Raw genomic sequence first — 24,747 nt, forward strand, 5'->3', positions numbered from 1 at the left:
ACAGTTAGTCCAAACATACTGTTTGTATAGTCGCAATGTTGAACTCAATGCTTTATATAACAAGTTCCAGTCTTCAATTGTTGAACCTGAAATTCCCTTTACACAGCGGATTAGCTCAACAACTTTAAACAGTGACCCAAACTAAACAGAGCGGGCGGTAACACAGACGGCCTTATCTCCCTGGTGCAAGACCGTCTCTGGTTTCACTCATTTATAGTAAGTGTTACTGTCCCTGCTAATGATGATGCAAAGTGTCTAAATTGACATCAACCTTTAATTAAAAGTGTGTAGGGTGTTAAAACTAGTCCTGTGCCACATTATATCAATGTAAATAAGCACGTCAGTGTTCGCATAATTTCCCTTTTCACGACATAACATTTTGATGCTACGGAGTACTGTGGTTATATTACTCAAATTTGGATTTGTACATTCAAAACAGGTACAGTCAAAATTCTCATTTTCAGTTCATATTCCAGATAATGTAATGGTTTTGTGTATAAACTATGAGCAAAATGAACTTGATCAAACTTCCTCCCAGAATTCCTAATACTTAATAAGAACAGTTGAGAGGGTGACCAAATGATCCACTGATGCTGAATTGAAATATAACAAAAGCAAATTTAAAATCCGTCCACCGCTTTAGATATGGAAAAGGCTACAATCAGCCTGCAGGCATATAGTTTGACTGTTCATATTTATTTTTGAAAGTGTCTCAACAGGACTGCCAGTGGAGAATTATGAACAACATTAACACATCACATGGAGAGATGTTCACCATACACACACTTGAACTGAACCATTCTGATTTGAACATCCACACAGGACAGCTTCCTATAACTACGCAATTATTCCCACATACACAAATGTTCACACGGCTAAAAACATCCCAACCCCTAACATACAATGGAAATAATCACACTTGGGTGACTTTTGAACTACACCCTGAACATAGCCTTAGAAAGTTCTGGGTCATTTTGTAGTGTACAGTCATAACGCATCTCAAGAAAAGTTTTATTATTGCTGTGGGCACCCTTTTTTATTAGGTTCTTGCTAGTTTCTATAAAACGTTGCTCATCTGTGAACAAACCGATTATTTTTTTAATGCATTGCACAAACTTGGAACAAAAACGTTACATAAAGGCGAGCTTAGATGAGATTTAGGCCTAAATAAGGCCGTTTTGACAGAACAAAGGGCTGACCTGTTCTGGGGTAAATCATTTTCATAGGATTAGAATACTTCAAAAGGCTTACAGCTTCATCTTGCTTTGTACACAGAGGATGTATTGGTGTAATTCCAGCAGGAAACTGTATAGCGTACTCTCACACTATTTTCCGCTTTGATCTGAACGGCCATTAACACCATTAGACGCATTCAGTCTGCGCACGCTCCGACCTGCGAGTAGATTACCGAGCAACTGCCCGCGAAATGCGCAGTACTCGAGGCCCGCAGACCAGACCAAAAGTGCCAATGTGTCCACCCCCCGCAGCGGCCGCCCATTCACGCGGGGTCCTTATGAAAGGCCGCGGAGTTTGCCAACGCCCCAGCCACTTAGCCTCTATGGGTTAGCCTCTCCACGGGATTCCAGCACAATGGCGAACCACACAGAACACGCCTAAGGGCCGCGGTTTCCCTAAACCGCACCATATGAAGAATTTTATAACGGGAAACAATAGCTGCCATTTTGACAATATTCATCTTGAATGTCATTCCAATTCAATTCATTTTTATTTGTACAGGGATTTTAACAGAAGAGAGAGACCGCTGATAAGATACTGGTGATGAGAGTCGTCTTTGATGCAGTCCCTCAGGACTAAAAGCAATGTTTCAGCATTGCCAACAGTTACACACGGTACAGTACGTGGAGGGAAAGCCAATGCGCTTCTGTTTCTCGCTGCACAGATCACAGGGAAGGGGAGTTATTGAGATAACTCTGCAACTGTTGGATGAATTTTATTGTAGACTGAAAACCAATTGTAGCAATTCTCTGAGAGTGTTAAACTCCCAAGGCATATGAGCAGCTATTTCAACACTGGATCACTGGATGAAACATCTTTGCAAAAATATTTAGCCTAGTTGCACTCTCTCTCAAAACACACGCAGAAGCACACAAAGAAACAAAGATACAAAAACACACACAAACTTATCTCCTAACAGCGAAACCAGCCATCATCAAATCTGGACCTCAAATCCAAATCCAGCCCTGGTTTTCTTTTCTCCCAGGTAATCAGCTGAACAATTGGTGCTACTGATTGGCCGGACTGTCTTCACACCTGACTCCCAGGTAAGGGGAGGGTGGAAAACCTTGAGGACCGTGATTTGATGATCACTGAGCTAAACTAACAGCATGAGGAAGTCAGTTACTGGTCCGTGTGACACTGGCACTGGGTCCCCCCTCCCCTCCTGCTGGCAGACAGGGGTTCCAGCACATTCTACAGACAGTAGGACAGACTGTCATCAGTCCAGCCCTCCAAATGCCTGCTTCAACTGTAGCTTAGCAGTATTAACACAGCCTGCCATCAGCAACATCCGAGACTGGAAAATTCAACCCCAGCAGTGCAGTACTGACACCACCACGAACCAGCATCACCCTACTGTCACCGAGATACATCCTCGACCGTGTTATTCTAACAGTGCCATTTCGCAATGGAGCAGTCAGGCTTGCGCTGCAGAGAAAGCAGGAGCGATCAAAAGACAGACTGCCCGGTCTAGTTGCTGGGGGAAGCTGGACCTCACAGGCAGGAGTTATCTCACCAATCAGAGCACTGCTTTTCCACCACGCAGCCTCCTATTGGCTACAGTTATAACCCATCTCAAGGAAAGATTTATTATTGCTGAGGGCACCTCTTTTTATTAGGTTCTTGCTAGGTTCTATAAGAAGTTGCTCATCTGTGAACAAACTGCAAGACTGGTTTTTTAAATGAATTGCACAAACTTGGAACAAAGAAATGTTACATAAAAGCAAGCTTAGATGAGATTTAGGCCGAAATAAGGATGATTTGACAGAACAAAGGGCTGACCTGTTCTGGGGTAAATCATTTTCATAGGATTTGAATACTTGAAAAGGCTTACAGCTTCATCTTGCTTTGTACACAGAGGATGTATTTGTGTAATTCCAGCAGGAAACTGTATAGCATACTCTCACACTATTTTCTGCTTTGATCTGACTGGCCATTAACACTGTTCGTCACATTTAGTCTTTGGGATTAATGTGTGCATACTCCACAGAGGTTAACCAAATGCGGGTGAATGAGGCCTTGCTTCAGTGTATCGCTAAAATCACCCGAAAACATTTTGAGACTCCCGCACTATTCTGTAATATGAGAGATTTGCTCCCAGTACTGTATCACTGCTCCCAGACCCAGAAGCAGTGTAGCGAGGGACTCCCATCTGTTTCTATGCAAATATTACAGCACATGCAGAACCCTCCATAATGTTTGGGATGAAGACCCATTAGAAATGACAATGGTGTTTATACAGTCCCCCAGTTCAAGGCACCATAATGTTTGGGACACATGGCTTCACAGGTGTTTGTAATTGCTCAGGTATGTTTAATTGCCTCCTTAACACAGGTATAATAGAGCTCTCAGCACCTAGTCTTTACTCTGGACTTTTGATCACCTTTGGAAACTATAATGTGGGAACTATAACTAAGTTGTGCCAATTTTGGGCTTACCAAAATCAACTGTTTAGAACATAATTCAGAAGAAAGAGAGCACAGGCGAGCTTACTAATCACAAAGGGACTGTCTGGCCAATGAAGACCTCCACAGCTGAAGAATTCTCTCCATAATAAAGAAAAATCCAAAACAGTAACACTCTTCAGGAGTCAGGTGTGGATTTGTCAATGACCACTGTCCGCAGAAGACTTCATGAACAGAAACACAGAGGATACCCAGTGAAAAGCTGAAAAAACAGGATGGCCAGGTTACAGTATGCACAGTTAAGTTCAAGTGAATACCTGAAAAGTCATTGGCTGGTGGTTCATTCTACAGCAAGGCAATGAACCCAAACATACAGCTAAAGCAACAAAGGAGAAACCTAAAAAATGTCCAATTCTTGAGTGACCAAGTCAATCACCTGATCTGAACGCAATTGAGCATGCCTCTCATATGCTGAAGTGAAAATAAGAAACTTAAGGGGGCTAGCCCCCGAAACAAGCTTGAGCAAAAGATGCAACACAGGCCTGGCAGAGCATCACCAGAGAAGACCCAGCAACTGGTGATGTCCATGAATCGCAGACTTGAAGCAGTCAATGCATAAAAAGGATATACTAAACATGACTACATTACATTACATTACATTACATTATTGGCATTTGGCAGACGCTCTTATCCAGAGCGACATACAGTTGATTAGACTAAGCAGGAGCAATGCAGGGTTAAGGGCCTCGCTCAAGGCCTCAACGGCTGTGCGGATCTTACTGTGGCTACACCAGGATTCGAACCACTGACCTTGCGTGTCCCAGTCATTTACCTTAACCACTAAGCTACAGGCCGCCCCACTACTTTCATTTACATAACATTGCTGTGTCCCAGACATTAAGGTTTGGCTAGGTAAGCAGTGTTTGGCTAGTTAAGGGATTTGGTCATACTTTTGTGTTTGTTTGTTTAAATAAAAATTCAAATAGACCCTGGTCCTTATCTTTGTTGTGCAGGTAGCAGTTGAAATTGTACTTCCCTCTAGGGTCTTTCAGCGCACTTATCCCTGGTTATGGGTATGCACTTTGTTGTACGTCGCTCTGGATAAGAGCGTCTGCCAAATGCCATTCATGTAAAAGGTGCCCTGAAATGGGGGGACTATGTATAAACACTGCTGTCATTTGTACATGGTGAAACCAAAATGTATAAAAACGCCCTTAAATTTGACAATGTGCCCTTTAACCACATTAAATTTTCTCATAAATCTCAAATTGTGGAGTACAGAGGAAAATAAATAAATGATGAGTCCTTGTCCCAAACATTATGGAGGGCATTGTATTATATAATATTTGTAACCCCAGTTAGGTCACACTGACATAAACCCAAAATCAGCAGCATGTCAAAGACCCGCACAGAGCTGTTTCAGAGTGCCTAGGAAACAATGCAAAGTTCCTTAAAAGCCTCAAACCTCCACTGAAACCCAGAGCTTTCAGCTTCAATAATTTACTGGGCTTCTGGTGTCATCAACCTCATACGCACCAGCATGTTGAACTGTAAGAGATGCCCCCCCCCCCCCTCCCCCGAAACCATCATAATCAATACGGACTTAAGAGACGCGAGAAAAACGACCAAATCAATAGTAAATTAGTACTATAAGCCAAATCGCCCGAGTCAATACTAGATTAGAATCACAATGAGCCAAATCACCTACACGAGTGCTGAACTAGAATTATAATGTGAGGATCGGTTAAGAAGCAAAACCGAACAGCTGCTTCAGATCCAGGCTTCTTCCAAATCAAATACACTTCTTTCACACTGTCAGCGACGCATTCAGGCGTCAGAATGAAATGAAATGCAGTGATAATATGTATTATATAGAGGGTTTTTCCTGCATAGAGAATTCTGAGGCGGCCGCCTCTATAGAATTTCGTGCCACCTCCAGGTGGAGTTTTATCATTACTCCGATGTGGCAGGGTGAGATGCGCTACCGAGCACAAAGCTGGAGCAGCTGTATTCACAGACGGCACGATCAGACAGAGAGAGCTTGCTGCATTTGCACAGAAAAATCGTGTATTCTTTTGCACCCAAGCACGTCCAATATTTTCTAAAGTTTCCTAAATAACATGCTATCGGTTTTATTTTTTCAACTCTTCAGACGAGGCCTGTAGAACAGCCAGGCAAGCTCAGGTGTGCCTTTTTAATAATAATAGGAATAACTAAAACTATACTATACTGTACTAAGGCCTACTTGGTCCCATATAGGGATATTGGACATGGACTGGATATGCTTCCTGTATACTAATATAATTCGGTACATTCATATTTCCTGTATATTTCTATTTTTGGAACACACAGCTGTGCACACATACAGACTCACACACATACTGTACACACCCACACACCCACACACACACACACACACACACACACACACACACACACACACACACACACACACACACACACACAGCAGAGGCTGGAAGGGTGGTACCTCGAATCCGTGGGATGTATGGAGCTAGGAGCTTTCCTCTCTTCTTTTCATACCCCTTCTGTGTGATGTCCCCTGTGGAGAGATATTACATGCTGGTCAGTCACAAGGTTTATGTATCTCTATTCTAAGTGCCAACCGCCTGCACTGGTCCACTGAAGCACCTGCGTGCCCACTGAGGGCACAAACACTGAGGGTGTGCTCCCGCATAGTCCCTCTCCCAAAATACGTATATTTGTACATACTTATGTACTGTCCTCTCCCACATACATACATACACACACACACACACACACACACACACACACACACAAATACACAAACACACACACTCCATGCATGCACACACATGCAAGCATCTCTTCCGAAAGAGAGAACTTCCAAGCATCGTGCTATTGACTACCTCTGAGTTACCATGTCTGCTCTGAGGAGCCCAACATCCTATTCAATAATGGATTCACTACCCTGGCTGAAGATAGTTTGTAATTATAATCAAAACAAGTGATAATGAATTTGTTCAAAAACTCAATACAAATGTAAGCCTGGCCTTGATAAAAATCACTTGAGATTCATTAACACAAAATAATGCTCATGTTCATGCACACAAAGACCAACTTCTTGAATAGCAAAGCCATTTCAGAAACGGGTATTTAAAATATCGTGCCGCAAATGAGTATGGATTTTCTTTCACATATGCCACGAGCAGAAACTACTGATGAAGCCATCATATGTACATTCAATTACAGCCTGTCTGGAGGACGTGCAGTTATATAAACTGCAACGGACCTCTCGCAGACAGCTTTCCTTCAGTACCTCAACAACACAGACAATAGCCATAATTTCTCTGCCTGACACACTTCAGATAATATGAAAAGACATGAATATAAAAGTCAATGTGTTGAATTTCCTGTGGAAGTGCAACTGTCCAGTCATATACAGTACAGTCTGTAAGTATTTGGACAGTGACACATTTTTTTGTTGTTTTGGCTCTGTACTCCAGAAGCATTGTTGAAATATAACAGACTATGAAGTTAAAGTGCAGACCTTTAGCTTAAATTTACATTATTATTGGGTGAATATGGTAGAATTTGTAGCCGTTTTTATACATACGCAGTAATTGCACAATTGGCTGCAAGAGACAGTATCCTGAAACCAATAAGCACTGTTGCTGAGGCTGCAATAGAAAAGGTTATGGTGGTGACGGAGGTTCCAGACATGACAGAGCTGTTTGAGGTTATACAGAGGTCACGGAGGTCACTGAGAGTGCTGAGCTAATGAAGCCTGAGGAGCAACTGCATAAGCAGGGAGGCTCAGGAGGAGTCTGTTCTCTGGCTATGCCAGTTCTGGCTACACTTCCCCACACTAATCTGGACAAAAGACTGATTCAAGAACTCAAGAACTGGTTGACATCGCTAGTAATGTGAGAGCCATTGAAACAGGCCCTGACACGTTCCCCCTCATGAAACCGATTCAACCCCCAGCAGAGAGAACGGCTGTAACCAAGCCCCATGTCTGGGTCACAGACAGCAGGGTATACACAGAAGCTACTCAAGGCACACAGAGGATCTGATCCAAGGAGAGGGTACACAAATGTGCTATTGGAAGCAGAATAAGTGTCATTTACACCAGCAGGACGCACAGGTCACAGACATTGCAATGTCTGGTGACTCAGCAGTCACCACACTATGACCCTGGCACCGCCGAGTGGCCTGGCCTGTGTTTGACCTGAGTCAAATACGTAATAGTTTTGGATTCAAATACTTTTCTATGCTTTATTGGACTTGGCTGGTGTATTGGTACCTACAGTATGAAAAACTCTCCTCACGTCACCTTCTAGCCCTCAATTGGTTGGCTCAATTGAATCAGGCAAGATCAATGGAGCGCAGAAAAGTATTCAATCCAAAACAATTACATATTTGACCCTGGTCTGGTTTGAGTGCTGAGCAATGAGACAATGGCTGACTCTCAGCCCCAGTAAACCCAAAGCTTGATGAGTCTCCCGGCTCTTTGGACAGACACAATGGAGACCTATTCTTCCCACACTACCCCTTTTGGAAACCAGTTCCTCAACCAGTTCCTCCAGGGTTCAACCATGAGACAAAAGCCTCATTATAATGTTGATAATTATGTGGAAATGAGCTGGCAACTTCCTAGTTTATGAATTGAGACCCGGTTGTAGTCATCCAAATTCTAACCCTCTAGTTAACAATCCCAGGTACTGGACACAACACACTAGTGCTAAGTTTGGCAACTTCTGTGCACTCAAAGTCCTTGTGCCATTATTCCACTTTCTTGTGGACTTATTTTATAGCTCCGCTAAGCATTACAATCTCAGTGCTCACATTGCACACATAAAACGATTCCAATTGTGTAAAAACAAAAAGCAGCCAAAAAAAAACATCTCTGCACTTCTATTCGGCCAATACGAAATTAACATACAAACAATCTCTTTGTTTGAGGCCTTAGATGTACAAAGAGCTGCTGGTGGCTACTGCACAAATGCTAATTGCCACGCTGAGCTGTTGGGAGCCCGAAAACAGATTTTCTTCAGACAAACGGGAAGGATTTCAAGGCCAACCATCCACAGGGAGCACGACAGGGGGGAGGTGGAGTCGCCCTTTTTAATGTGCTTGAGTACGAAGGTTGGTGTTAAGCACAGATCTCCAGAAACAGCTCAGGGCCTTTGCCACTCAATAGAAATGTAGCCTTTTGATGTGAAAAGAAACAGAGAGGTAAGCCGGGATGGCAGATAAACACCTGGAGTGAAGGTCTTGGTGGGGGCACTGACTCTGTGTCCATGACAACACCCAGCTCAGCTGTGGGGCTCCCTCCACACCCCTCTGCTGTCCTGAGAGGACGGGCGGCTCTCTTTGTTCTCAATATCCTTCTACTTCCACCCTCACCCTCTTTTCTGTTCCTTTCTCTTCTTTCTCTACTCCTCTCCTCTATATCCACTCCTTGCCCCTTTCTGCACTCCTCTCCTCTTGTCTCCTCTCCTGCTGTTTCCAGACATAGCATTGATGGTGTACCAGACAGAGTGTTATGGGTCTGATGGTGTACCAGACAGAGCGTTATGGGTCTGATGGTGTACCAGACAGAGCGTTATGGGTCTGATGGTGTACCAGACAGAGCGTTATGGGTCTGATGGTGTACCAGACAGAGCGTTATGGGTCTGATGGTGTACCAGACAGAGCGTTATGGGTCTGATGGTGTACCAGACAGAGCGTTATGGGTCTGATGGTGTACCAGACAGAGCGTTATGGGTCTGATGGTGTACCAGACAGAGCGTTATGGGTCTGATGGTGTACCAGACAGAGCGTTATCGGTCTGATACAGGACCAGGCAGAGCGCTATGATACAGGACCGGAGGTTTATGGGTCTGAGGGGGTTAGGTGCCTTAGGGGTTTGATGCTATACCAGTGTTATGGGTTCGCTAGTGGACTAGAGCGTTAGGGGTCATTGATAATTGCAGGACTGCACTGCAAGGCAGCTATAGACGGGCAATGCAAGAAAGCGAACAGCATAGGGCAAGATTAATCTTAAAATCCCATTCATCGCATGTAAATTTAATTCAGCAGCAGAGGGCACACTGAGCGGTACGTGCACTGGATTGGCACCGACAGTCCGCGCCATAATTAGCGACTACCACGCGTTTCACCGCACAGGAAGAGCGGGAGGTGAGGCACCCTCCGCCCCAGGTGCAGATTTCCAGTCCAGCCTGTCACCAGAGACGGCTCTCTCTCTCCTACAGCTAATTGGCCCGGTGCCCAGACTCCCCATCATCCCAGTTCCGCTCCGCCGCCCCCCACCGATGCAGGCTTCAGGGACCCTGTCATTTCAACAAACCGCCCTACCCCCCCCTGCCTTCCCACCCCCCGAAGAGACAGGACACTTTCCCAGATTACCCGGTGTTTAGGTCTGGCTTGTCAGAGCGTAACAATGGGGCAAAACTGTGGTTTACAGGCTTTACACAGACAGACAGACACACACACACTATTATATACATAATATCACCTGTAATGAAACGAGGACAAATACAGTGGGCTCCAGAATTATTGCCAGCCTGAATAAAAATGGACAAAAAATGCTGCTTATAATAAGCAACATGGATAATGATCTATATTTTATGTGCAAATATACAGGAAAACTATATACTTTTATTTCAATACATTTACTCTCATGTTTCATTTTTTTTCAAGTTTTTTATTTAGTACTCTCATTATTTCTGAAAACCACAGCTGCCAAAATTACCCCCCTAGCAATTAAAATAAATAAATAAAATGTAAATGTAACAAAGTGAAATTTGAGGCCCATGCAGCACTGAACAGAAAAGCACAGGCTTGTGCATAAGGTGAATTAGCCTACATGGCAAGCTAACTCCAATACAAAAGTAAAACTCTTAACCTATTTGAAGCGCCATATTCTTGTGCCGTTCATGTCCTCCTGCACAGTCCGCCTTCCTCCTCGTGTGCAGGTACCAGAAGTCAACGAGGGGCGCTTTGTTTGCCCTGATGGGAGGTGATGTCACTTTGCTGGAGGAGTCTGGTTTCAGGTACATAGTTTAGAGCGTCTTTCAGGTGCTTGTGAGATTTATCGGTTTGGAGCGTCGCCAGGAGCCACAAGCACGGGTGTTATGTGCGCTAATAACCGCGCTAGGCGACACTTTTCCCCCGGACGTGAGAAATAGGATCTCTGGGTAAAAATGCAGCTGTGTCCCTCAGGGCCTTGTTCTGACAACATTCATCAAGCTCTCTCTGTTCCCACGGTGACAGTCCCCCCACCCCCCCTCTCCCAGACCCCTGACCGGGCCCAAAATTGTTTAATTCAGACACAGGAGCCAGTAATGTTCTGCCCCCACTTGCCCTATGGATTCCTGCCTCCCAGTGTGAAACTGAATGCTCTACTAATGTAGTTCCCATAGCCACAGGACAGCAGCCTCAGAGACAATACTGGCATCATTCTTTACAGTGGAGCATACACCGAAAGCATTTTCATTCTTTACACTGGGGCATATACCAAAACCACATTCATTCTTCACACTGGGGCATATACCAAAACCACGTTCATTCTTTACAGTGCTGCATACACCAAACAATTTTAATTCATTACAGTGGTACACTATATAGGCAACACCAAAACCACTTTCAATATTTACATTGGTGTATATGCCAAAACCACTTTAATTCTTTACAGTGGTCCATACACCAAAAGCATTTTCATTCCCTTCAGTGGTCCAAACACCAAAAGCATTTTTATTCTTAACACTGGGGCATATACCAAAACCACTTTCATTCTTTACAGTTCTGCATACACCAAACCATTTAAAATTAATTACAGAGGTCCATACACCAAAACCACTTTCACTGGTGTACACGCCATATCCACGTTCAATCTTTGTAGTGTTACATAACCCAATATTTCTCTCAGTCTCACATATGACACACATTTCTGTAACTCTTTCCCAAACCCGCCCTTCCGCCCAGAATGCCGGATGTTCCGGAAGCAACTACATCTCTGCCCCTCAGCGGGAAGCCTCTCTCGACTCCCCATGGGCCACACGCCCCCCGCGTTTCCCCCAAAGCACACCTTCCCCCTCCCGATTCAACCGCCAGACTGGCGAGCGGAGCGCCAAGCCAGCCGCCCTCACAGCTAGACGGCCGCACGCGGACGGTGCACCACGTTCAGTTTCCACGCGCTGTCATCTCACAGGAATGCACAGGCAGTCACCGCTCCACCCTGGAGACGTGTCTGAGGGAAACTCCACACTCAGCAAACACACCGTCTCTACTGACGCTTCCTCTACCTAACTTGCATAAACTACAATTCCCATGACACCCTCGCTACTTAAGGCATATGGAATAATTGACACTTATAAACAGGCGTGGAGTGCCTCGAGAGTTCTATTTCCAGCCGCGAACTCCCCAAGGCTTAAAAAGTTAACAAACATACAAAACATAGCGAACGTATTCACAATAATAAGAGCGTTGCTCCTTTGCAGTGTCACACAAGCAAATTCATCTACGCGTCCTCGGTTTTGCAATATATGCTGAAAAGCTACATTAAGGCATGTTCAGTTATGCATGACAACATACAAAATTAAGTTATGTCCCAAAAAATTTCCATATGCTGGCTACTAACATGAAGTAATGAAGTTGACCTCCCTCCAGGTCCAGATCCCTATTCCAGCCCCTATCCCACCCACGTCCCCCAACAGCGACATTCCCAAAGTCTCAGCCACCGTACCTCCACATCCAGAGAGCCGTTGCATCCGGAGCTGCAGCTGGGATCCCCACAGATGAGGTCACCGCTCAGAGCCGGGAGGGAGGACGGCCGCGCAAGCCAGAGAGCAGAGAGCAGAGAGCAGAGAGCAGAGAGAGGGACAGCCTACAGAACGACCCGTCCGAAGTGCGGTCAGGACGCCGGGCAGACCCCGGCCTGCAGACCTCAGCACCGCCGCGACCCAACCGGAACCAGAACCGGGACCGTGACCCTGGGATAGCTAGCGTAACCGCGCGGTACCCGGAGGGAATCCGCTCGGCCGACGGCGCAGACCCGGACTGAGGCAGACGGAGGAGGCGACTCCCAGGACGATGAGAAAGTGAGCGAGGCGTCGAGGCAGACGTGGAGGTGTGAGCGTGCTAGCGGTCTCGCTGGCCCGTGGCTGCCCTGTGTTGCAACTCCAGCGCAGGGGGGCTTTGGAGATTTCTTTGTTCCCTTTCATAAATTGTTTCCCTCGCACAATCCCTCCCTCTCCCCTTCTCTAACACAGGCTCCTCTCCTCCCATCCACCCCTCCCTCTCTCCCTCCCTCCCTCCCTCTCCCACACTCGCTCCTCCACAGCCAAGTCCCCGCACAAAGCCGAGCCGGGCTCTGTGGGATTAGACTGTCAAAGCAGGTCCCTACCCCCACATACCAAACTCTCCCACCCGCTCTCCCTCACTCCGTTCTCTCCCTCTCGCTCCCTCTCTCCCTCTCTCTCTCTCACTCTCTCACACACACAAACACATGAATGACACACACTCTCTCTTACACAGACACGTGCGTTAAGACACACACATACAGGACAACCTGTAAAAACCATTTAGAGGCTTGGTAAATGGTTGGAATTTATATTGTGCCTTTATCCAAAGCGCTGTACAATTGATGCTTTTCATTCACCCATTCATACACACCACACACCATGCTCATTGGCTGCCATGCAAGGCAGCGACCAGCTCGTCAGGAGCATTTGGGACTTAGGTGTCTTATTCACAGACATCGAACCAGCTACCCTCCGATTCCCAGACAACTGTTCTTACCTCCTGAGCTAATGTCTTTACACGGACATATGCATAAAGACACACACACACACACACATACACTCCCTCACACACACACAAATATGAAAAAAGACTGCTTGACACCATCCCATCCACAACCATCCAGCAGGACAGTGAAGAAGACAGTGGATGGTCTAACAAAGACACTGGGCAGGTGATTTTCACATATGGGTGGTATGAGGACGTAACCAGCAAAGGTACAACTTCTGCCAGCCTGGTCACCTATGCTCACTTGCTATGAGTGTCAGTGTCGTAGTATGGGGTTGTGACGGTATAAGCGCGGTCCAAAGATTCTGTGGAAACTGTTTCATACTATCAATACAATGCATTCAGAAATTTGTCATCCAGACTTGACACTATATACACACACATACACAAATACACACACATACACACACGCACAAACATATACACATACACACACAGACACAGACACACGCACACACACACAGACACACAGACACACCGACACACAGACGCGTGCACACGCACACACAGACACAGACACAGACACAGACACAGACACAGACACAGACACAGACACAGACACAGAAACAGACACAGACACACATACAGTGTGTGTGGAATCAGCTTTGACCAGCAGGGCAGACTGGCGATAGGTCATTTAAGTTCACCCCTTCCGGATCCCTTGTGCTGAAACGTACCTTACCTGACCTCTCTGAATGGGAAACGCTTGAAAAAGCAGCGCCTCCAAACAGAAAAGGCGTTTCATAAATCACAGAGAACTGCAGTCAATACATTAGGAAGGCCGTCAGGCATGCTGAATGAGGACTGCAACCTTCAGAAGGTACAGCTCATTAGTTTGCTTTCTGAGATGGCCGTAGCAGTGCAAACGAATACAACTGCCCGCTCCGACTGGCCGTGAAAAGCCACGTCAAACCCAGCCCTCCTAATCCCACAGTTTAAACGTCGACTTAATCCCCGGCGATGACCGAGAAGATCAACCCCACCCTCCAAATGAGTCCCTCCATCTCACAAAAAGATCATCGCTACTCCAGGGACCCCAGGGAGCAGGGGAGGGAGGTTGGAGGAGCACTATCAGACACCAGTAATTGCAATGAATAGCACCTCATCAATTCAGCTACACTAGGGATTAGGAGACAATAACCGTGCACAAAGGCAGGCCACAATGGGCTTTAATTACAGGGCCGAAACACGAGGAGGGGACTCTGTACCTGACGGGAAAGGAGAAGCCGCACTTTTACTTTCAGCGTGACTGATATTCTAGCACCAGAGGCTTTCGAAGGCTGCCATCGGAACTGGAACAATTCTCAACCGGGAAACATGAAGTGAAGTTGCAGTATGTTCTATTCGCAGAAAGAAGCGGTCATGGATATTGAGTGGGTGGTGCTTGATCTTTGAGGTAAATAAGTAGGCGGTGTTTCACCTATGTAGTCAACGATTGGGACGTGTTTTACATGCGCAGTCAAAGAGTGGGGTTTTACCATTTTAGCGAATGGGTGAGTGGTGTTTTACCTTTTTAATTAATGGGTGAGCGGTGTTTTACCTTCAGCTACTCAGCATTTCCTTTCAAGGTTATTGAGTGAGTGGGTTTAACCTTCTAGGTTATTGAGTGGGTGGTGTTTTACCATCATTACGACTGAGTGGTGTTTTACAATCACGGTTATTGATTTGCATGTTAACATGAGCTGGCAAAAGATAGTCTCTCTACTCTCAGTGTACATCGACAACGTATCTGAAAGGGACTAGACCTATTCAACCTAAACAAATTAAAATGCAATTAAAACAGGGCAGTACAAGAAATAAAAGACAATTACGCTACAGGAAAGAGTGCAAGAACAAGAAAATTAACAAAAGATAAATAAATAGAGAAGGAGATAGAGGGAGAGAGTGAGTGCTAAGCAGGCAGAAACAGGCAGGTACAACAAAAGAATGGCAGCTGGGTAGAAGGAGAATGAGAGAAACCAGAAGAAGAATTAGAAGGAAGGAGTGAGAATCATCAGGACTGATAGAAAGAATGAGAAACAAGGGAAACAGAGAGAGGAGACATGAGATGGAAGCAATACGACTTCCTCCTTGGTCACCTCTGCCCCCTAAAAACCGTCAGCGTACCACACCGTCGCCATCCATCATTCCATCCAATCACACCCAAGAGTTTTTTTTAATCAGCCCGCCCTCCAAATGAGTCCTCCATCACGCGTATGCAAATGTCCCCGGTTCCCCCTCCGAACGGCAGAGCAACAGACCGCATGAATAATGAGCCATTAGACGGCAGGCGGGGCAACACCAGCTGTGCGTGTCAGAGTCAGGACACTGATTACACACTCACGGGGAGGACCCAACACCACAAACTCCATTATCTGTTTACTTAGCACACACCCCAATCCAATTACACGGCTTACATTTGATATCTGCGCCAATTATGCAGCAATATATACTGAAACCACTCGTATTAAGGACGTGCTCATGTTACAAGAGCGCAGACCATACCGGGTGCCAGACTTGCTCTCACACCGTGCCCGTGCGTACGTAGACACACACGCAGGCAGAAGCAGAAGTTGTACTAGGACTAATGTCCCCATGCAGGCTCTGCCTTTCAGCCAATTTCATCTGTGTGTAAAATAAACTGACATTATTAATAATCAGTATAGTGTATCTATTGAATGCCTTTAAAGGTACAAAAGGTCATTTTGGACTTCTAACGGTCAAGAGAGGAATCACAGCAACAAACACCCTCTTGCTGTGGCAATTAGAACCAATTTTCAACCAATGAGCTTGATTTATTGTACAGCCATACAATGTTTTGGTACAGAGTGTCGGTGCATCAACTGTTTAATTTGAAGGAGTTTAAGGACTATAAACACAGGCAGAGGGCGAGCCAACATGTCAGTGAGCCTTTATCAATGATAGGAATGGTCTTGTAACAATATTTGAACACAAAAATCTTACATTGTACCTTTAAATGTGATTTTTATGAACTAGCCAGCAAAATATCGTGCCTGGGTAAGATTCTACACAACTGGCATGAAGGCCTGAAGTTAACAGTGTAAGATTAACATTCACAACGACGCGGGAGCCTATATTTCTGGGAGTTAGCGAAGCTATCTGCAAGCAGGCTAGCTTGCCAAGTACTCTGTACTTTGATAAGCGCGCAACAAACTCTATTGTATGCGGAAGAATCTCGAATGGCACTGCGTCAGCAAGGAATAGAAGCAGATGTCCTGATAGTTTCTGCTGAACAGGGTTTAATTCCCAGCAAAGCTGCAGAGAGAACATTAGAAAATGCTTGCAGTGTTGGCAAATAGCCTCCCTTTACCTTAAAGCACTGATTCGTAAAACTTTTAAATATTGGGACCAAGTTCAAAATACATAACATTAGGGCCCATATTAGATACCGAGTACCTTTCAGGGACCCGTGAAGAACACACACTAGCATAGCACAGTGGACTACAGACTCATTTTGGGACCCACTTTATAAACTCCTGTGATTCATTTTAAGTCCCAACACACCCTGCAAGAAACAACGCCCTGAAAGGTGCACACAAGCCCACCCCTTGTCATTTATATCTACCGTCATGGTCCGGAGGATTAGTTTGACGTGGACAACAATGATACGATAGGCAGTATTCCCATGTCCCTACAGCATGAAGGAATTAGACACTCACATCAACTCCATTCTGACCAGCCGGGAGCCCTTAAAGCTTATGAAAGATTTCAGCATTTGCCGAAATACTGAACCCTGTGATTTTTCCATGAGTAACTCTGAATGATGTCTCTTTTTATTTTCTATGAAAGAGGTCATTTGCTTTGTCTCGTCTAAGTATTCCCAAAAGAAAAGGCCCCTCTTGGATGTGTTGCCTTTTGGTCATTATTAACATATAAATTACGCCATTTTCTTCTGCTGGCCCTTCTAATGAAGACAAGTGTGTGTGTTCGCAGAAAATACATCAGTGCATTAGTACGGTCATTGGATAACACACACGCACATGTGCACACACACATGCGCGCCCTCACACACACACATGCGCGCCCTCACACACAGACGGACATACAGGCACACAAAAGAACATACAGACACTCATACCCTTTAAATACCATCACACACAAACACACACGGACACATGGACATACAAAACATAAAGACACACAGACCCTTTAACATAGTGTTACTTACACAAATAAAACACACAGACACGCACACGCTCACACACACCTGCTCCTTTCATTGACGGGTGTTGAGTTGAGCCACTAGCAGAGGCTTCCCCTTCACCATCTGCTACAAGATCAGACTCACACACTCACACACTCACACACTCACACACTCACACACTCACACACTCACACACTCACACACTCACACACTCACACACTCACACTCACACTCACACTCACACTCACACTCACACTCACACTCACACTCACACAAAATACAGACAGAGCAGCAGTCAAATATTTTTATTTGACGAATAAACATACTGTATACTGACAGTTAATATTTCAAATACCTTGCCTAAGACTACAATGCCCAATAATACATGCCAGCCAGAGAAATTCATATAAAAGTCCATACTGTAGTTAAATTAGGCTATATGAAATACACAACATGATTATCAATGTATGAGCCCTTCTAAACTGATATTGTCTGCCTTCTGATAAGATCTTTGAAGCCAAAATTGCAACACGACCTGTTTTCAAATGTGGGAAAAAGTTTAATTGTGCACACTACCATGAGCTACCTCGAGCGCCTAGCACAATAAAAGCAAGAAATATGACATATCATTATCAAGTCAGTCGTAATTCTGTAGGTCCTGAGTATACAAGACTATTTCAAAATGCATTCACAAAACTGTAACACTATGTAATCAATAACTTTAAATTGCAATTGCTTTGAAACATTATATACAGTATTTAGCTGACTCTATCCTTCTGACTTTAGCTAGAAATGTTTTATCAGTTCATTCGAGGCCATTGCTCACATCTCTTTGCACTATAGCGTGACTGAGCTGAAAGCACGGAGACTTCCTTCTTTAAAAATATTCAGTCATAAAGAATGTTTCATTCATAAAGTCAGTCATAAAGAATGTTTCAAGTAACAACAAAGTAACTTCACGACTACATTTATAAAATGTAATTATATATTTACTATGGCAACAGACAGTAGCTTCTGCAGTTCACCACAGAAAGGCCAAACACCTCTCTTTTGTAGAAACATTCTTCCAGCCTCCACAGAACTGACTCCAGACCAGTGCTAATCAGCATGTTAGTCAGCAGATCAGCAGCGAACACTAAATGTTCCCACAATGTTGCTGCAATGTAGTGCCAATGTTATAACATTGACATAACATTCCAGGAACGCTGCGAGAACGTTTTAGCCTCAGGCGAGACTGCGGAGCAGGATCCCTTTGCCTCTGCTGGGCTCCACCTGATGGTCCATGCATATTGCATGAGCGGTACACTCAGATTCTGTTCAATAATTCACCAGAATCATGTTCTCGTTTTGCATACTATTAACTGCGACATGTCCGTGCACCAAGTCAGGAAATGAACGTGAAAAGCAACGCGCTACTCTCTGTAACTGCCTTTAAACGTTGAAGAACTCAGGCAGGCCCAGCATAAACTTACCCAGAGTTTCACCTGTGACGTACTGTAGTGAACTGTAGCCACATTAGAAAGAGCCAACTTGCACCAGAAAAACCTTTTAACAGGTTAAAAGGAAGGCTACAATGTGTAGCCTAAGACATTCATTACTTTTGTGAGATGCATTGAGAATGCATCTAGGGGGCGGCCTGTAGCGTAGTGATTAAGTTACATGACTGGGACACGCAAGGTCAGTGGTTCTAATCCTGGTGAGACCACAATAAGATCCGCACAGCCGTTGGGCCCTTAACCCTGCATTGCTCCAGGGGAGGACTGTCTCCTGCTTAGTCTAATCAACTGTGGATAAGAGCGTCTGCCAAAATGGCAATAATGTAAAGATCATGTGCCCATCCCTCACACAGACAAGCGCACACATGTACACGCACACACACACACACACATGCACAGGCAACATCTAGAGCCAATGATACAAAGAAACAGAGTGGCTAACAGTTGAGAGGTCTTGACCCAAGGAACTGCCACTACTGCACTAGAGCACTGTGAACCAGTTTGTCCCCCATCATGTGACCTGCAGGGATTTAAACTAGTGTTTCAATGGTTATCCTCAAGCTGTCCCCATAGGCACTCTACCCTCACAGTCAAGTGACTAATCATATGGCTTAGTGTCTCATTGGTACATTTATAAAAACAAGGTGATGATCAATTAACGGGAGAGTCAGGATGGAAAGTGAACATGCTATGGAATGCATATCTCTGATACTTTTAACCCCCAAATGCTCCTGACGAGCTGGTCGGTGCCTGGCATGGCAGCCAATCGCCGTTGGTGTGTGAGTGTGTGTATGAATGGGTGAATGAGAAGCATCAATTGTACAGCGCTTTGGATAAAGACGCTATATAAATGCCAACCATTTACCATTTAACCATTTGGTCCTGGAGAGCTGCAGGGTCTGGTGGCTTTCGTTGTTACTCTGCTCTTGAGCAGCAAAACTGATCAGGTCAGGCAGTCGATTACACAGTTAGCTGGTCTTAACGAAAAACCAAAACCAGCAAACTCTGTGGCTCTACAGAACCAGGATGGCCACCACAGCAAAAAGAAAGATGCATCCATATAAAGATGTCCAATCTTATCCAAAAAGGGCTGGTGTGGGAGCAGGCTTTTGTTTTAGCTCAGTACAAAGACATCTAATTCAACAAGTCTTGATTGAAGAGCACGATTAGTTAATTTGTGGAGTCATGAATTAAATTCGGCGGCACGGATGGTGCAGTGGGTAGCACTGCCGCCTCACAGCAAGAAGGTCCTGGGTTCGAATCCCCGTCGGCCGGGGCCTCTCTGTGCGGAGTTTGCATGTTCTCCCCGTGTCTGCGTGGGTTTCCTCCGGGTACTCCGGTTTCCTCCCACAGTCCAAAGACATGCATGTTAGGCTGATTGGAGAGTCTAAATTGGCCGTAGGTATGAGTGTGTGAGTGAATGGTGTGTGTGCCCTGCGATGGACTGGCGACCTGTCCAGGGTGTATTCCTGCCTTTCGCCCAATGTATGCTGGGATAGGCTCCAGCCCCCCTGCGACCCTGTTCAGGATAAGCGGGTTCAGATAATGGATGGATGGATGGATGGATGGATGGATGAATTAAATTCTTTGGAACATTTTTGCCCAAGTCAAATGTTATGTAACTGCTCTCACTTTTAATGTGGGCATTTTCCACAAAAAAAGGCTACCATGCCCCTGTACAACATTTAAAAACACTGCAGCAAGTCAAGTCAAGCTGACAATTGACAAAGATTGCTGTCAATCATCAGCTCTGCTTAATTAGTGGTAATTACTTAATTAACTTGGATTATTGAGGAGGCGCGAATAATTGCGGGATAATTGTTTGAGAAGGTGTTTGACAAAGAGGCTAGGGAACCTCACGCTGGCAGAAGACTGATGGAATATGCAAGAAAACACATCACTAACATGTACAGATCAATCCTGCTATAGGGCATCCTTGACCGTATGTAAAACAGCCTTCTTGCCTACTGCTGCTATACATAAAATGAATAGAATGGATGAATGGTGAATGGTGAATGGTCTCTATTTATATGCATTTGAGGACACAGCAGTTACCAGCCTGTGTCGGACATGGCCCATTTGTTCGCTACACTTTGTAAACTTAAACTGAAAGACTTGGATGGGGTGGCCAGCAGGGGGGGGTAAACGCAACACTAACACTGCTTCAGCACACTACCCCCCCGCCCCCGCCTCTCTGTGCCCCTCCTGTCCTCAAGCTGTCCTCTCTCCCTCCGCTGTCCTCCTGCCCCCTGCAATTACTGCAGGGGACCTGAACGAGAGCAGTGTGTGAGCGTGAGTGTGTGTGTGTGTGTGTGAGTGTGTGTGTGTGTGTGTGCGTGTGTGCGTGTGTGTGAGTTTGTGTGTGTGAGAGAGTGCATGTGTGTGTGTGCGTGTGTGTGTGTGTGTGTGTTAGTGCGTACGTGTGTTTGTGCGCGTGTGTATGTGTTAGTGAGAGTGTTAGTGTGAGTGTGTGTGTGTGTGTGTGTGTGTATGTGTGTGAATGTGAGGGTGAGTATGTGTGTGTGTGTGTGTGTTTATGTGAGTGAGTGCGTGTGTGTGTATTTATTTGTATGTGTGTGTCTGTGTGACCTTGGTCAAATACGTAATTGCTTTGATTCAAATACATTTCCACACTTTACTGAGGTTGTTTGGTATATTGCAATCTATGAAATACTCTAAAATATCTCTACAACCTACACACCTCACATTAAGAGCTCAGCTGTAGAGACCTTTATTTTACCACAGGGAGGCCAGCTGGGAGCAAAGCTCCTATTTACAACGGAGTCCTGAGAATACAGCAATGTAACAAAACACATACAATACAACAACAATACGATAATACAATGCTTTGCTCCTGAATGCCAGGTATGTGTCATATAACCATCTGCAGTAAGATAACAGTCATTAAAGACCACTGGGACCTTCCTTTTGAAATGACTAGGCTACATCTGAATCACCACTTAACTTGAAGACCAAAACGAAGCTTCATTTGTCAGTTGAAGTTATAGTTGGGAAAAGCCATTTGGCCTTTGAAAATTAACCCCTAGAAACGGTCAGTCGGACACACCGACCAATTTAAGACGGTGTCAAAGCTGATTTATAAAAGTTTGCCGCGTCCAATCAAAACCGTTGGCTGGGATTTTATCTCCGGGCGGACCTCCTCGCCAGATGCCTCTTAAACGCACTATCTGCCTGCAGTGATTCATGGGCTCAGGTTTTTATTGTAGAGCAGAGCCCGGCCTCGACCATATGTGGTGAAGCGGACACGCTCCACGCTGAGAAACGCACGCTGGGGGCTCGCAGGCCTTTATCGACAACAGCGGAAAACATCATCAACAACGTGTAGAGTTAGCATCTTAGGGGTAATCACCCAAAAGGCCATGGGACAAAGGCCAAGGTGTCACACTATTACAGACTCAAAGCTGGTCATAGCTGGTTTATACTGTATAGCCTTTTGGTCATAACAGTCAAAGACTATATTGCCTTTCGGTCATAGTATAGGCAGCCAATAGAGTAATGCAATTTTAAAGCGTTATACTGTATATGTGGAACCTGTTTTTTAGGTTTTTTAGAAAAGAAAATGTAAGACTTTGGTTGATTCCATTGTATCATTAATAAAGCATGCTCGGCAGGCCCCGGGTTCTTAATTACCGAGCTTTAACGAGGAAGCGCTCTCATCTCTGCGGTTTTGCTTCCGCTGATCCGCCTATAATTACACAGCCCGTCGTTCCCCAGAACGAAGCCCTCAGATCAAACGCATCGGACACACGGAAGCCTGACGCGCCGGTGACGTCACAGCCGGACGAGGCCGCGGTGGGAATAGCAGACGGCACAGACGCACGTAGACGCACCTGCGCCTGTCTCACTGGCAGCAGCCATTACACAACGATACTGAACAACCCACTTTACTTCCAAACCCTTTCCGGAACAGGCTGAAAGCGGACAGCGAACGCAGAACGAGTGTGAGTGAAACAAGCTGCAGATACGGTTAACGCTCCTTTAAAGGTACAATGGATAATGTCGGACTTCTAACGGTCAAGAGAGGAATAGCAGCAACACCTTCAAACCACAACACTGTTTATCCCTCCCCCTTCTCTGTAAACGTGCTAATGTTGTTGCTGTGGCAATTAGAACCAATTTTCAATGAATGAGCTTGAATTATTGTACTGTTATACAATGTTTTGGTACAGAGTGCCGGCCCGTCAACTGTATATTTTGAAACCCGGATTTAAGGACTATAAACACAGGCAGAGGGTGAGTCAACATGTCAGTGAGCCTTTTTCTATGATAGGAAGGGATTTACAATGGTCTTGTAACAATGTTTCAACACAAAAATCTTACCCATTATAGCTTTAGCTCCTCGTGGCTCACCCCCACGGAGCACGCACGGGCAGAATTAATTCAAGGCTGGAAAACGAGGTTCGGGGATCACGGCTTGCAAGGAAGCCTGACACTTCCAGGATGTAGCGGTTGATCAGGATGAACCACACAGCCCTGCAGGTCGCAGTACAAAAGCTAATTTACCTTGGAGGGGAGCGGTTATTACGGTTTCTTTACAGACGCACAATATTGTGCACCGAGCCAAAGAGGCACACAATATTGCAAAACCAAGGAACAGTGACGAGGCAGACCGCAAATGTTCTCATGCGCTGAAAGAATACACAGAACGTGTGCATGTTGTTGTAACTGACCCTTTTCTAGAAAAAAAAAAGCTGTCAGGGGAAAAATAGGATGAAATGTGGAAGATGTCGTTTTTTAAGAAGTTTCTTTATGATTCTCTGACAAATCCTGGGCTTGGATTTAAGCTATCGCAAGACACCTGTCAAACACCTGTCAAATTTACGTCAAATTGAAAACACTGGAATTCAGAACAGGGCAAGTGCTTGGATTTAATGAGGTGTAGCATTAAAAATGCAGAGCTGTTCGGGGTGTAATGAGGAGCTTGTGAAGCTTGCTCGGAAACAAGGCCCTGAAGTAATTAAGCGCTCTTCAGTAAGGCGGACATAACATGTTAACTGGTGAACCTGCCTTTGTGTAAAATGGGCCAGTACAGCAAGAATCACATCATTATGAGAGCTTGTTTTATTTTGTTTTTACATTGTTCCCCCTTCTATCACTTATTCTGAATAGACATTTGTGCCTCCTCCGTGCATCTGTGAAAGGATAACTACAGCTGAAGCACATAGCATTTACAACCGCATGTTTTAAATTGCCTGGAAGCATGTGATCATGTTTGTTCCCAAGTGGGGCAAGAAGTGCTGCTCCTTATAAAGGTTCTGGAATGGCAGCATGCCTCCAGACAGTTCTGGAATGGCAGCATGCCTCCAGAAGGTTCTGGAATGGCAGCATGCCTCCAGAAGGTTCTGGAATGGCAGCATGACTCCAGAAGGTTCTGGAATGGCAGCATGCCTCCAGAAGGTTCTGGAATGGCAACATGCCTCCAGAAGGTTCTGGAATGGCAGCATGACTCAAGAAGGTTCTGGAATAGCAGGATTACCCCAGAAGGTTCCAGAATAGCAGAATGACTCCAGAAGGTCTGTGGCTCTTTCTGCTCTGTTGGCCCTTGAGAATGCTGCCACAGTGTCAGGACTCACTGACTGACTCCTGCATGCAATATGGAAGCTTTTTCTTCACACATAAATTAAATTGTAGGACTATAGTTCCAACTACTCCC

At 45.2% G+C, this 24,747-nt stretch overlaps 1 protein-coding gene across 3 annotated transcripts in view; it reads right to left on the bottom strand.

Moving 5' to 3' along the window:
• LOC133123822 (disco-interacting protein 2 homolog A-like) overlaps window positions 1–24,747 on the bottom strand; it is a 98,593-nt gene that overhangs the window by 41,547 nt on the left and 32,299 nt on the right. For all 3 annotated transcript variants that reach the window (XM_061234432.1, XM_061234433.1, XM_061234431.1), the window contains exon 2: window positions 6,130–6,201. In XM_061234432.1, the coding sequence (XP_061090416.1) occupies window positions 6,130–6,201 (72 nt within the window). The remainder of the gene's footprint in view (window positions 1–6,129; window positions 6,202–24,747) is intronic.

Source organism: Conger conger, chromosome 3 (assembly GCF_963514075.1).
Source record: "Conger conger chromosome 3, fConCon1.1, whole genome shotgun sequence".
Lineage (NCBI taxonomy): Eukaryota > Metazoa > Chordata > Actinopteri > Anguilliformes > Congridae > Conger > Conger conger.